The 12,264-nt window shown below is 42.6% G+C and overlaps 2 protein-coding genes across 3 annotated transcripts in view; one reads left to right on the top strand and one right to left on the bottom strand.

Annotated features, from left to right (window-relative positions):
* The first annotated feature begins 1,146 nt into the window (after positions 1-1,146).
* hadh (hydroxyacyl-CoA dehydrogenase) lies at positions 1,147-5,601 on the top strand. Its single transcript, XM_041035314.1, has 8 exons — positions 1,147-1,319; positions 2,560-2,688; positions 2,791-2,948; positions 3,168-3,294; positions 4,484-4,573; positions 4,661-4,733; positions 4,972-5,088; positions 5,249-5,601. The coding sequence occupies exons 1-8, from the start codon at positions 1,203-1,205 to the stop codon at positions 5,365-5,367; spliced, it is 930 nt and encodes a 309-aa protein (XP_040891248.1). The 5' UTR covers positions 1,147-1,202; the 3' UTR covers positions 5,368-5,601.
* An 865-nt stretch (positions 5,602-6,466) lies between these two features.
* The window catches only part of lef1 (lymphoid enhancer-binding factor 1), a 45,060-nt gene continuing 39,262 nt past the window's right edge, over positions 6,467-12,264 (bottom strand). For both annotated transcript variants that reach the window (XM_041036442.1, XM_041036443.1), the window contains exon 11: positions 6,467-7,967. The gene's annotated coding sequence lies outside the window, so the exon portion shown is untranslated. The remainder of the gene's footprint in view (positions 7,968-12,264) is intronic.

Below are 12,264 nucleotides of genomic sequence, written 5' to 3'. Positions count from 1 at the left end.
TGGCCCTGTGAAAATATTACACAGGAAAGAAATACTCAGCTCTTACTAACACATATGTTCTGTCTCTGTTGCTTAGAAATGCTTATGTCAGTTGTTCAAAATGTCAGTTAGGTTTTGGGTATAAAGCCAATGTGATGTTGACTTTTTTTTATTATTCTGAAAGAACAAACTGATCTCAAATTGTCATTTTGAGCTAAACAATACATAAATAAACAGCTCACCAGCAGGGGTCATTCTGGCACTTTATTGGATAAGCACTTAGGTCTTTAGAAACCACACATACTATGTAGTGAAGAGTACAATCAAGTTGGAGGGAGTGAATTATGACTGTAACAGGTTGGTTAAAAAAAATCATCTTAAAGCTAGAAAAGAGACTGAGTGCAAGCTGAGACTTTCTGGACCAGCCCATTCACAGTTAATGGGTGATTAAAGGACATATACTGTATTTAATTTTAAATAAATACGCACTATATTTTAATGAACTATTAGTGGTGGAATGAAACTAAGCAGAGTATTAGTACTATATCTAATAACAATTTTGTGACTGACTTTTGCATTCATTTGCTAATCATTACATTCACTCTATTATTTTTAATATTTCATTAATTTGACAGCAAATTTTATAAATTAATTTACCCAGATGGTTAAAATTTGCTTCAGCTCCACCAACATCACACACTGGGGAGGACTGTGCTGCATAATGACTTTTACCTGTAATGAAGTAACATGTAACATACATAGAGGAAACCATCAGCTTATAAAATGTTTCGTTGCAGGTTAAACTACCAAACAGTATGTACTTTATTAGCTCCACCCTCACCACCTGCAACAAATCTTAATAGTAATATCGAACATTATTACTTATGATAATATAACTCTGGCAAAAGCCATTCTACATGCATAGGTACTTTAACTGAGGTTATATTTTAAATGCATGACTTTTACTGCAGAATTTCATATTGCTAATTTGGAATATCTGCATTTAAGGACGGTCCATGAGACACACCATTTCAGGAATTTTCAACCTGTAACACTTCAAGTAACACCTTGGTGTATTTATCCCTAGGTGATATATAACTCCTTTGAATATGTGTGTGAAAGGTCATGCAAGTGTCTGTGTGATCACGTGACTGCCGACCTTCCTTCCAACACGTTCTCCGTGTGTCCGGGTCTGACTGTGTTCCGAAGCGCTGTGGCAGAACATGGCTTTCTTCACCCACCAGCTCTGCAGAGGTCTCTCCACTTCTGCTGTCAGGAATGTCGTTATTAAGCACGTGACGATCATCGGCGGTGGACAGATGGGCGCGGGGATCGCACAGGTAGGCGAATAAAAAAAAAAACAAAAAACAAAACGCCACCGGAGCTCCGTTTAGCCACGTAGCTAGCAGTTAGCTTCGTTGGAACTAGCCGGCTGCCGTGCTACAAATCAGACTGTGCGCGAGTGTTATACTATATAACGATACTAAACGCATTAAAACATCCGGTATATGCATATGTGTGCACACATATGCAAGTATAAGAAGCCGCCATTAATGTTTACCTGACATAAAAATCCTGCCACATGGATTAAAAAAAAAACAAAAAGAAGTAGAAATATGTGATATATTCAAGGACACGCACATAGAGACGGGTCACACGTTAAAGGATAAATCTGAATGAATGGAGATGCTTCCACGCAGGTGCGCTGCACGGTGCAATTAAGCAATTACACCGCCCCGGCACGCACCTTCAACCCCCCGCAGTCACAGAGGCCACTCAGCCGGTCAGTGTTTCAACAGGAGCAGTGGTCGAAGACACTTCTGCATTTAGAGCTGAGGTCGGAAATTGTGGTCGATCTGATCGCACATTTGATGACCACGATGCTCGTGCATTAGTGAGTTATGTTAGGAAGAAGAGAAGAGCAAATCTTCCTCAGGTGACTGAGATTGTCAGTGCAGGACGTGATCAGACTCAGAATGAATCTGAGACCAATCAAACGCCCTGCTGATGGATTTACATGGACGGATAAGAATCTAAACACATAAAATGCCTGAAACTTTTGCACATTACTGAATATTTTGAGAGGACTTTCTGTTTATGAACCATTACATTAAAACATCATCTTGTTAGGTGTTCCATATCATACAGCCACACAAAACAAAAGCCAATAGTATTTATAAAAAAAACAGCTCAATCAGCCTTTGTTCCCATAAGGAAGTTGTGTTATTAAATAGTTCAGCTGTCATTCATTAAATGAAGTTGTTTCCTTATGGTGAAATGTGACAAGACAAGACACGTTAAGGATTAAATTCAGATGCACTGAAGGGAATTTTAGAAGATACAAACTGTGCCACAAAGTTTTGGCTTCAGTTTTTGGTGACCTACTATTGGAGAATGTCTCAGTTATATGCTACATGCTGTAGTATACTTTTTGGTTTTTCTAAGATCTTCGTCAGGCTCTTTCTCCACCACACATCAACAGTGCATGTGCTGTAAACAGAGACAGAAGGAGCTTTAGCAAACTAACACCTGAGTTATGGCTGTAGTTTAAGTAATCATCAACTAATTTCTTTCTGGAAGGTTGCTGCATCAACTGGCCACTCCGTGACGCTGGTGGACACATCTGACGACATCCTGAAAAAGTCACTCAAAGGGATTGAAGGGAGCCTTAAAAGAGTGGTCAAGAAGAAGTTTGCTGATAAGCCAGAGGTGAGAGATTCAGTAGATCAGCAGACAAAATGAACAAGCAGGTCACTCATCGAGTGAGATGTGTGCAAACAGGGGACAATATTGCATTTGGTTTGGTTTCAGGCAGGCGAAGAGTTCGTCCAGAAAGTCCTGCAGAATGTGAGCACCTCGACAGATGCTGGATCTGTAGTTCAGGGCACGGATCTTTTGTTGGAGGCCATCGTGGAAAATCTAAAAGTCAAACAGGATCTCTTCGGACGTCTTGACAAGCTGGCACCGGCGTAAGCAGTGTCCTGTTTCTGTTTCATTAATCAGCTATTGAACGTTAGATTAGAAGCGAGTGCAGCAACAGTGTAGAATCATGACGATGCAACCATGTATACCAAGTGAATTTCATACCTACAGTCATATATTTGGACAATGAAAAGGAAAGTGCTGAAAAACACACACTCCTGCTTTTAGTATAAACTGGTGTGTATATATTATGTGCTACATTTTAGACACACCATCTTTGCCAGCAACACATCCTCCTTGCCCATCGCTGACATCGCCAGCTCCACCAACAGGCTGGACAGATTCGGCGGCCTTCACTTCTTCAACCCAGTCCCTATGATGAAGCTTGTAGAGGTAGGACCACAAAAACATTACAGTGCTTATTATTATTTATTTATTTCTCTCTGTATTTAACAGGGACAGTATAGGTAAACATTGTTACATCCTATGAAGTAATGCAGCCGCTTTCCCTGGCTTGGCTTTTAAATTCAGGTTGCAAAAGGCAAACACAGAAAGGCAGTGGGTGTGGTGGGGGCTACAGTTCCTGGGGGGCTTTTGCTTACAAACAGTGTTTTCTAGCGTGCCTGTTATCAACTCAAATTTACACAGCAATTTAACCCGGTAAGCAAACACACTGCAGCCGTCTCTCTTCTTACCGAACAGAAAAGCAAACAAAACCTCGTACTTGAAAATGTTCATAAACATAATAAAATATTGATTTGAATTGGTTGTCATATTCTGCATAATGCGCTGCTTCTGTGATAGCTGCAGCAGTGCAAAGACGCATGCTAGACTGCATCAGTGGAGCTGGCAGTTGCTAATTTTGTGCTAATTGCTATGTGCAGGTGTGTCCTATGTGGCCACCATGCTGCTACAGGTAGATCTAAACAGGAAGAGGTTGGGAAAAATCTGCCCTCAAACTGCCCTAATATGCCCCCCATGACCTCATCCTTGTATTAGTAACACTAATATTAAACCTAATTTAATACTTTATTTCTTAAGAGTGGGATTTAATGGCTTTAAGTCTCTGCGTCTCTAATGAAAATCTACAACTATTGTTAGAACAGGAAATAAAGTTACAGTGTGTATTGCACAGGTTGGACGTTGCCAATTTGGAAAGAAAATACAAAGCAGACAAAGACGTGAGAGGGGTATTGACCTTGTCGTTCGACTCTCCTTGAGAAAGCAAATGAGCAAATTTACTAGAATGCTTTTGTTCAAAAGCATCACTTAAACTACCAATAGATAAATGACAGAAGACGGCTCTCACATTCACAGCTCACCGCTTCCGTGCTTTTCGCCCACTATTTGGATTACATTATCCAGCAGTGTACAGAAGAGATTTGAAGAGAAGAGATTAATGCAGATTTAATACTCGTGTGTTGTTTCTTCAGATGGAAATACTGAGAATTGACATATGCTCCACAATAATCTTCTAATGTGTCAAATCCTGGCGTGAGGCAGACAGTGAGATTCTTAATCATTTAAGTAAATTTATACAGGTGTCTAAAAGCAGTACCACCTCCTCTATCTGTCCCAACAGGTCATTGGAACCTCAGCAACAAGCCAAGAGACTTTTGATTCCCTCCTGAACTTCAGCAAAGAGCTCGGAAAAACACCAGTGTCCTGCAAGGTAAGATTTGCCGCCTGATGTCGTTGTTGCCTCTTACAGAATATATCAAACAGCCCGCTCACCAGTATCTGACATCTCTCTTTTCAGGATACACCGGGATTCATTGTAAACCGCCTGCTTGTTCCTTACACAATGGAGGCCATCCGGCTGCATGAGAGAGGTGTGTGTATATCTGCACGACCACCAGTTATCTCAACAGTAAAATGGCCGTAGTTTGCGCATTGGGATCATTCGCCTAGTGTCCGTAACTGTTTGGACACTTGGTGTGGGACATTTGAAGTGGAAACATGAGGCTATGAAAAAGTCCTGGGATCAAATATCAAGGCTGTTATTCAGGGGTTATTGATTTCTGCAGCTTTATATGTTTACCTTTTTTTTTCCTGTTTGTTTTTCCTCAGGTCATGGATCCAAAGAGGACATTGATATTGCCATGAAACTTGGTGCTGGTTATCCTATGGGACCCTTTGAGCTCTCAGACTATGTAGGACTGGACACAATAAAATTCATTATGGACGGTGAGTTAAATTGTGGGGGAAAACATAAGGGCAAATATGACTTTAATTTAAAACAGTGATAAGATGAAAATGAAACCAGGAAGGAGAAACAACGCAACTCTGAATGAACCAACATATTAAATGTAAAACCCTCTTCCTTTCTGTTATTGCATATTTTTAGGTTGGAGTGCAAAGGAACCTGACAACCCACTTTTTGCCCCCAGTGAATTGCTGAACAAGCTGGTTGCAGAGGGCAAATATGGCAAAAAGACAGGAGAAGGATTCTACAAGTACAAGTAATTAAGTTTTGCTAGTTTAGTGTGGAGGGATGTCACTGTGAAACTAGTCAGAACTTAAGAAAATAAGCCATCAAAGAGGACTAATAAGAAATGGAAATGGGAAAAGTGCCTGTGCCTTCTACCTTAAAGGTCAGCTTTTGTCAGTCAGCTCATTTTCTTATGCACGTCCACTGAATGACATATTTATATGTGTGAGGAGATTAAATGTAATTAAATAAAACAGATTTTCCAAATACTTGGTGTTTGGATTCCTTTTGTATCTACTAGCATCAGTTCAAAAATTGCACAAATTAATAATTATGAAAACAAAAACTTTCATTGGAGTTCTCTGAATAAAGCCCAAGGTATTTCCTTCAGTTTAAACTGAAGTGACTGAAACAATTCAACTTAATATTTAAAGCAGCAATAATTATAAATCATCTCACACTTGGGGAACATTTAGCCAAACTTGGTTTCTTCAAAATGTCCTGTTACCCCAACATGAACACAAGGTGGTGCTGTTTTACTTGAAATGGGCACATTCAAGAGGCCCAATTTAGATTCGTCTGTAAATGACATTTTCCTTTGATCTTGGCTCTTTAATCAAAAACGCTGCTTACGTCAAAAAATTTAATTGTCATCTTAAGAGTTTTTGCAGATTTTTACAAAGTCTCTCTCTGATAATTGTTTATTTGTCAGCAGGATAACACATAAAGCACTGAACCAAACATGGTGGAGGGATGGGGAGTGGACAAGGGAAGAACCTGTTAAATTCTGGCACAGACTGGGTTCATTTACTAAGAATTTGAATTTTTTTCTATGATGTCTGGTGTATGTTGTTAGTGTACGCTGGCCTTGGCGGCGGTGTGTGCTCTCTGGATGCCCCTCTAGTTATCACTGCAATGATAAATGTAGTCCTGAGTGTTTTGTGTCTTAATTACATATCAAGTTTTTTTGTTTTTTGTTTTTTTTTAATTTAGTCAATGTGTTTTACCTACTTTACACCACCAATACGTAACACTACTGCCAATGGATCCTTACTAATCTTCAAGGATGGGACACAGACTGTTACATCTGGCACTTCTAGCTCTGGTCTTTCCACCACACAAGTGATCACATGAGCCAATGGTGCCTTTTTATTTTTCTTTAAAAAAAACAACCAAAAAAAAAAACAAAAAACAAAAACATGTTGAAACAGTTCAAATATGACTTGGGAAGCAAAATGCTACACCAAGATGACAGTGACCCAGAATATGATAATAAAAAAAAAGGAATTCATCAAGTAATACTAAAATAGAGCATTAAAATCAAAATGTTACAGAGATGCTTGCATGGAATAAACAACATGGCTAAAGACCACACTATTAGCTACCAGAGAGAAAAGACAAAGGTCCATTGCAATAAAAGAAAGACTGCCAAGTGCTGGGGTAAATATATATATCTGCTTCATTTGTCATGTTTTAGAACAATAAAATATAGGCCTCTGAGCTATCACTCTCGCCTTTGTCCTAATGTTGCCTGCAAAAATACCAAGAAAATTGACATATCCTGACAGTTTTAAAAAGTACACATACTGAGCATTATTTTACATCTGAGCAAGACTCGAGGTCACTATTTGTTACAAATAGTTATCAAAAGAAGCCTTAAGTTTCAATTTTCTGCAAGACGCTTCAACAAGAAAAATGGCTTTCCTGTCTCCAAAGCTTATTTTCATATATACCACTATATAAAAAAAACAATATTTAAAAAAAAAAATCACTAAATATACACCGAGAAATTGAAACAAGGGTTCAAGATACAAAAAAGGATTCAAAATAAAATTCAGTCTAAAATGAAAAGCAAATCAAATCGTTGATCCTTTTTTGCACCAACTGGTCAGCAACAAACTAAAATGGCATCTTGAGGACGTTTCTTAGACAAGATGAGATCCCTCCATCTTCCTTAGTGCAGTCTAAAAAGAGGTGTTTGGTCAGTCGGGCGAAACCCCAAATGGTCTCAAAAATCCAGTGAGAGAGCGAGAGAAGGGTGGAGGGGGTGGGGGTGAATGAATGTCGGCCTAATAAACTATACAGAGGATCAGAGGTGACAAATAACTTACAATAACTTAGAAACAGGTGTGTGGAGAGTTTGGGCGGTGCAGGGCAGAAGTTTGTGCGCACATCAAAATTGCTGCTGTTTTTCAGTGCAGTGCTTGGATTGCAGTAAAGCTGATTTGTAAAGGAAACTGACAAAACACAGACGTCAAATTGATGATTTTTCTTGGTTTTCGGTGCAAGAACGTGGTTTCGTGAGGGTGCTCCTATTAATCATGATTGTCTTGTTCAGTTCAGTGTCTCTACAGCAGGCGCCTTCAGGAAGGGAGTAGAGTCAAACAGTGAAGTGTTTTTGGTGGTGGTGGTGGTGGTGGTGGTAGCATGTGACTGTGTTGAAAGACAGGGAGAAGGGTTAGGTGGGGTAGGAGAGGGGGAGTGAGGGTGGGTGGATGGGTGGTCCTCTGAGAACTGGAGGCTTCAGTTTGGAGATTTAAGGGTCTTCATGGAATCTAACAGGCCTCCATCTCTAGCAGAGGGCCCGTAGCTGCTGCCTTCGCTTTGCATGTGGAGAAATTGTTCCGTTTTCCTCCTAAAGAAAAGAAAAAAACAAAACAAAAAAAAAAACAAACAAAAAAAAACAACCAACCAAAGATGAGAACAAAAGAAACGACGGATCACTTCACTGCACTAACTATGAAGCAACGGCATCTGTACACAAAGGACAATCCGCTGATTTTCCTCATCAGTGATGGGGAAAATATTTGAAACACATCAACAACCCACACCATAACATGGGTCACACTCACGTCACATTAACCAAAACCAGACATATCAAGATGACTCAAAAGTGTCTCACCATGCAAGCATGCCTCCCCGCTTCAGGGAGGGACAAATTACAATCATTTCCATCTAAATAATCAATCATTTGTTTTTGTTTTTTTTTGTTCTTAGCGTTACAGCTGATTGAATGAAAGCCGCAGTGTTGAGCCAAGCGCTGAACTACAGAGGGGTTATAGGTCAGTGACAGGATGTGGGCTGGTCTGGCTTTGATCTAGTCTTAACATGGGAGTTGCCGTGACCCAGCTGGCAATGGCTCTTCTTTGCCCTCCCCTGACTGACTCATTCCTCCTCTCACTCTCTCAAGGCAAGCACCCAATTGTGTAGCTCCTGGTTGACATTTTAGGCTGTCGCTGCAGGTGGGCGATGGGAAAACAAGATGAGGAAATACTCTCTGCACAAGAGGATCACCACACTGACCCAGTCGGCGAAAACTAGCACAGTTCATGGAAGTTTTGTTGGTAATTATCGGAAGCAATGTGGTTCAGGTGCAGGTTGACAATGCTGTGTAAAAATGGTACCTGACTGCTCAATCCACTTCACAGGACTCTCATGAAATTGGCCCCTCTCCCTGACAGGGAAATTGTTTGTCAAGCTGCAAAAGTGTTTTTTTCCCTCTCGTGATCTGGGCTTGAGCTAACATAACAGAGTTAGCTTCAGTTATTGACAAGCCAAGGAGAGTTATTTTAGACCAGAGCACCATCAAATAGAATCTGTGATCAAAGAGGAGAGGCAGAGACAGAGGTGGATGGCTGCCTCCTGCGACTAAAAAGATGGATGTTTTGTGAAGGCGAAAAAAGGAAAAGGAACGGTATTAGTTTGCCTCTCCCTTGTGGCAAAGCCAAGAGTGTGTTTTTGTAGGAGAGAAGTCAGCTGAGCCCTGCTGCTTGCTGCATCTTAACACTCAAAAGTCTTAGCGCGCGCACACACACACACACACAGACACACACACCATCCTGTAGACTGCTTTACCACATGTGGATAAAAGGGAACAGGACAGAGGCCACCTTTCCCGAGGAGAGCTGACCCTGAGCGGCACAGAGCAGAAACTGAAAGGAACACAGCACTCAGAGAGAAAGAGAGAGCCCCTGTCGCTTTTATTTACCTCCGCCGCCCTCCCTCTTTTCATCCCAGGATCTCAAAGCGGGCCCGCACGCCCGGCACTGCACCCTGTTTCCTGGGGAGCATTTTTCCTTCCCCCCACCACAGACATGAAAAGCGCTGGCCTTCCTGCCTGGGGAAGAGGCCTGAGGGGCTGCGGGCATGAGGTGTGTGAGTGTGTGCATGTGTCTGTCTGTGTGTGTGTGTGTGTGTCTGTGTGCACAAATTTAAAAAAAAAAAAGGGTTGGTGGTAACAGCGGGGATGTGTGGCTGGTAGTAGGGGGCAGCAGGCCAGCGCTTCACAAGGTCCAGCCGACACAAACACTGGGATTCAGGAGCAACTTGACCCCTCCTCTCCACTCACCTCCCTCCATCTCCTCCTCCTCCTCCCTCTACATTAGTGCTCAGGAATGCTGGCCAGAGTTTTTTTGCAGGAAATGAAACGCTCCTCTGTTCAGACGGCTAGCAAAGGTTTAGTCTCCCTCTTTCTCTCTCCCCCAATTCCTTTCCCTCTACGGGACAGAGGGAGGGAGGGAGAGGGGGAAGGAGTCGGACAAGCTCTCGCCCAGCTTTTGAAGTGTGGGAGGTTAAGATAACTGGCACAGCCTCGCGTCTCAATCGCCGCTTTCACCTCCCAGGCAAAATCAAAGCGCCCGCAGCTGGGGCCCGCCCGCCTTATAGCCCCTTAACCTCCAAACCCACCGACCCACCCACCTCCTCAGCTCCCTCCCTCATTCCCTACACGGAGCTCTGGGGGTTTCTTCTGGTGCCATTAAAAAGGAAAACACCGCCGACAAATTACTCTAAAAATAAGCCAAGTGGAGAGAGGTGTCTCCAGCACAGGCTGAGATGCAGACTTTACCATGGCAGAGAGAAGACGGGAGATTTGGAGGAAAGAGGAAAGGGAAAGACTGATGGGAGATGGAGAGCAATGCAAGTGAAGAAAGATCTGTTGTGAAGAATGAATCCTTTTTATTAAAACTTTGATCTTATTTTCATAGTTTTGGCCATTTCATATTTATCACTTATGACAAGATTGGACTCACCAAGTCAACTAAGAAGTGGGAACACGATGGCACTGCTAAAAAGCAGTCTGAGGGTTTGTGTACAACCTTCCCAAGTGTCACACTGCACATATGTCTTGTCCCATCATCTGATCTCAGCAATTAATATAGGAATGATAACCAAAATTAAGACCGTTACACCAGAGTTGTAAAAAACTGGATTTATCATTTAACTGTGAGGTCAAAGTCAGAGCACACAAATGTTCTCACTGCTACTGAAAAGTGGTTCAGAGGTAGCGATGCAAATAATGATCATCTTCTTAATCCATGAATCCAACAATCCTTTTCTGGCTGAACTGTTAGAAAACCCCAAAACCAGAAAAGCTGCTGAAACTAGTGAATGTTTGGCATTTTTGCTTCTGCACAATCTGCACAAGTTACAAGAGTCATAATTGGTTAATGTAACTGGATCAGACAGAAACAGAACCAACTAAAATCAAATAAACCGACCAAATCTAAAGAAGATGAATGCTGAAACCAATGCCCCTTTTATTTCAACCTGAGATCCAACGAGGAAGAACTGCCAACCCTTTGTTACGTCATCCACTGAGGTCAAGCTAACAGACCATGAGCTCTAGTAACTAAATGTCCACACACTTAGATTAGAGTCTGGAGTAGTGACAAGTCTTGGCAGTGACCTTGGCCTGGATCGCACAGCTGGCTTTGGTGACACCTTTTCAAAGAAAGCTCCTCTCTATAAAATTGCGCCAGCGCCTCTCTTAAAGACACAGGGGAGAAATAAAACGGGCAGAGCAATAAAAAAAAAAAAAAGCACCTGGAAGAGAAGGCGATGTCTTAAACAACATGCTCAGCAATGTCAGCGCTTTCCTCGGCTCTGAGACATTCAACATAAAAGAAATTGCCGCTTAAAAAAAAAAAAAAAGCTTTGAAATTTTAACCTCCAATCAAAACTTGGGCTCAGGGGGTGTTCTATCTTTTCCACAGGGGCTATCAGAAACTAACAAGTCAGTCAGGAGGGGCTGAAACTAAAAGGGTGAAGAGAAAGAGGAGGAAAGACTGTGTTAAATATTGGAGAGAGGGGAAGGGTGGGGACTGGTTGTGGTCAAAAGGGGAAAGGGGAGGGGGAGTCACCAAAGCCCCAAACCTCAGGCATGTGTGGGTGAGACTAGGGGAGCACAGGAGGGTGTGGGAGGAGGGGGGAGGCAGTGGGAGGCATTGCCCACATCTAAGGCGGCATCGCTGGGGGCCCGGGCAGCTGAAGTCTGGCCGTGTGCCCCCGCACAGCTCAGTCTGAGCCGCTGCAGGCCTGGGAGGGAGGGGTGGGTTGGGGGTGGGGGGGCATTCAAAGAGCCTACACAATGACTGCTCCCTCTGCTGTGGTCTCACTTCAAAGGCCCGCACCGCCACTCATATTCACCATCAGGACAGAAGAGAGGAGCAGGAAAAGGAGGAGCAAGGAAAGAGGCAGAAAATGAGTGAAAGATGAAAAAAGAGCCCGGGTTGAGGTTTTGCCTCCTTTAACAATGGACAGACCGAACAGAGTAAAATAAAAAATAAACACTGCTTCCTTCAGCACCACTGTTCTCTTCCTGTCTGTGCCCCCATGTTACCTGGGGGCCTTTGATTCAGAGATAAGCATCTCACGAGGGGAGCATTTTGTAAGGCCACATATCTCCGCCTCTGCCAAAAAGGGCTGCAATGCCTCAAGGAGCCACAGGGGTGAGGCTGGGGTGGGGAGCTGGGTCGGGGGGGGGGGGGCAGACAGAGAGAGAAAGGGAGGAAGTGAAGAAGACATTACAAAAAAGCAGAGAGACTGGACCCTCATACTGTTACTGCAGCTGGCCAAACCACAACACAATAGGCCCGTGACTCAATCAAAACAAATTTCAAGCCCCAGTCTAAACAATGGAAGCACTATAGCTG

This window comes from Toxotes jaculatrix, chromosome 4 (assembly GCF_017976425.1).
Source record: "Toxotes jaculatrix isolate fToxJac2 chromosome 4, fToxJac2.pri, whole genome shotgun sequence".
Classification (NCBI taxonomy): domain Eukaryota; kingdom Metazoa; phylum Chordata; class Actinopteri; family Toxotidae; genus Toxotes; species Toxotes jaculatrix.
Note: the sequence above shows the minus strand (reverse complement) of the source record. Positions and strands in the feature narration are given on the sequence as shown.

Excerpts from the sequence above, each read along its gene's own strand:
- hadh (XM_041035314.1), top strand. The coding sequence starts at position 1,203 with ATGGCTTTCTTCACCCACCAGCTCTGCAGAGGTCTCTCCACTTCTGCT. Across the intron at positions 2,689-2,790 it reads AGTTTGCTGATAAGCCAGAG|GCAGGCGAAGAGTTCGTCCA; the intron begins GTGAGAGATTCA and ends GTTTGGTTTCAG. Across the intron at positions 4,574-4,660 it reads AAACACCAGTGTCCTGCAAG|GATACACCGGGATTCATTGT; the intron begins GTAAGATTTGCC and ends CTCTCTTTTCAG.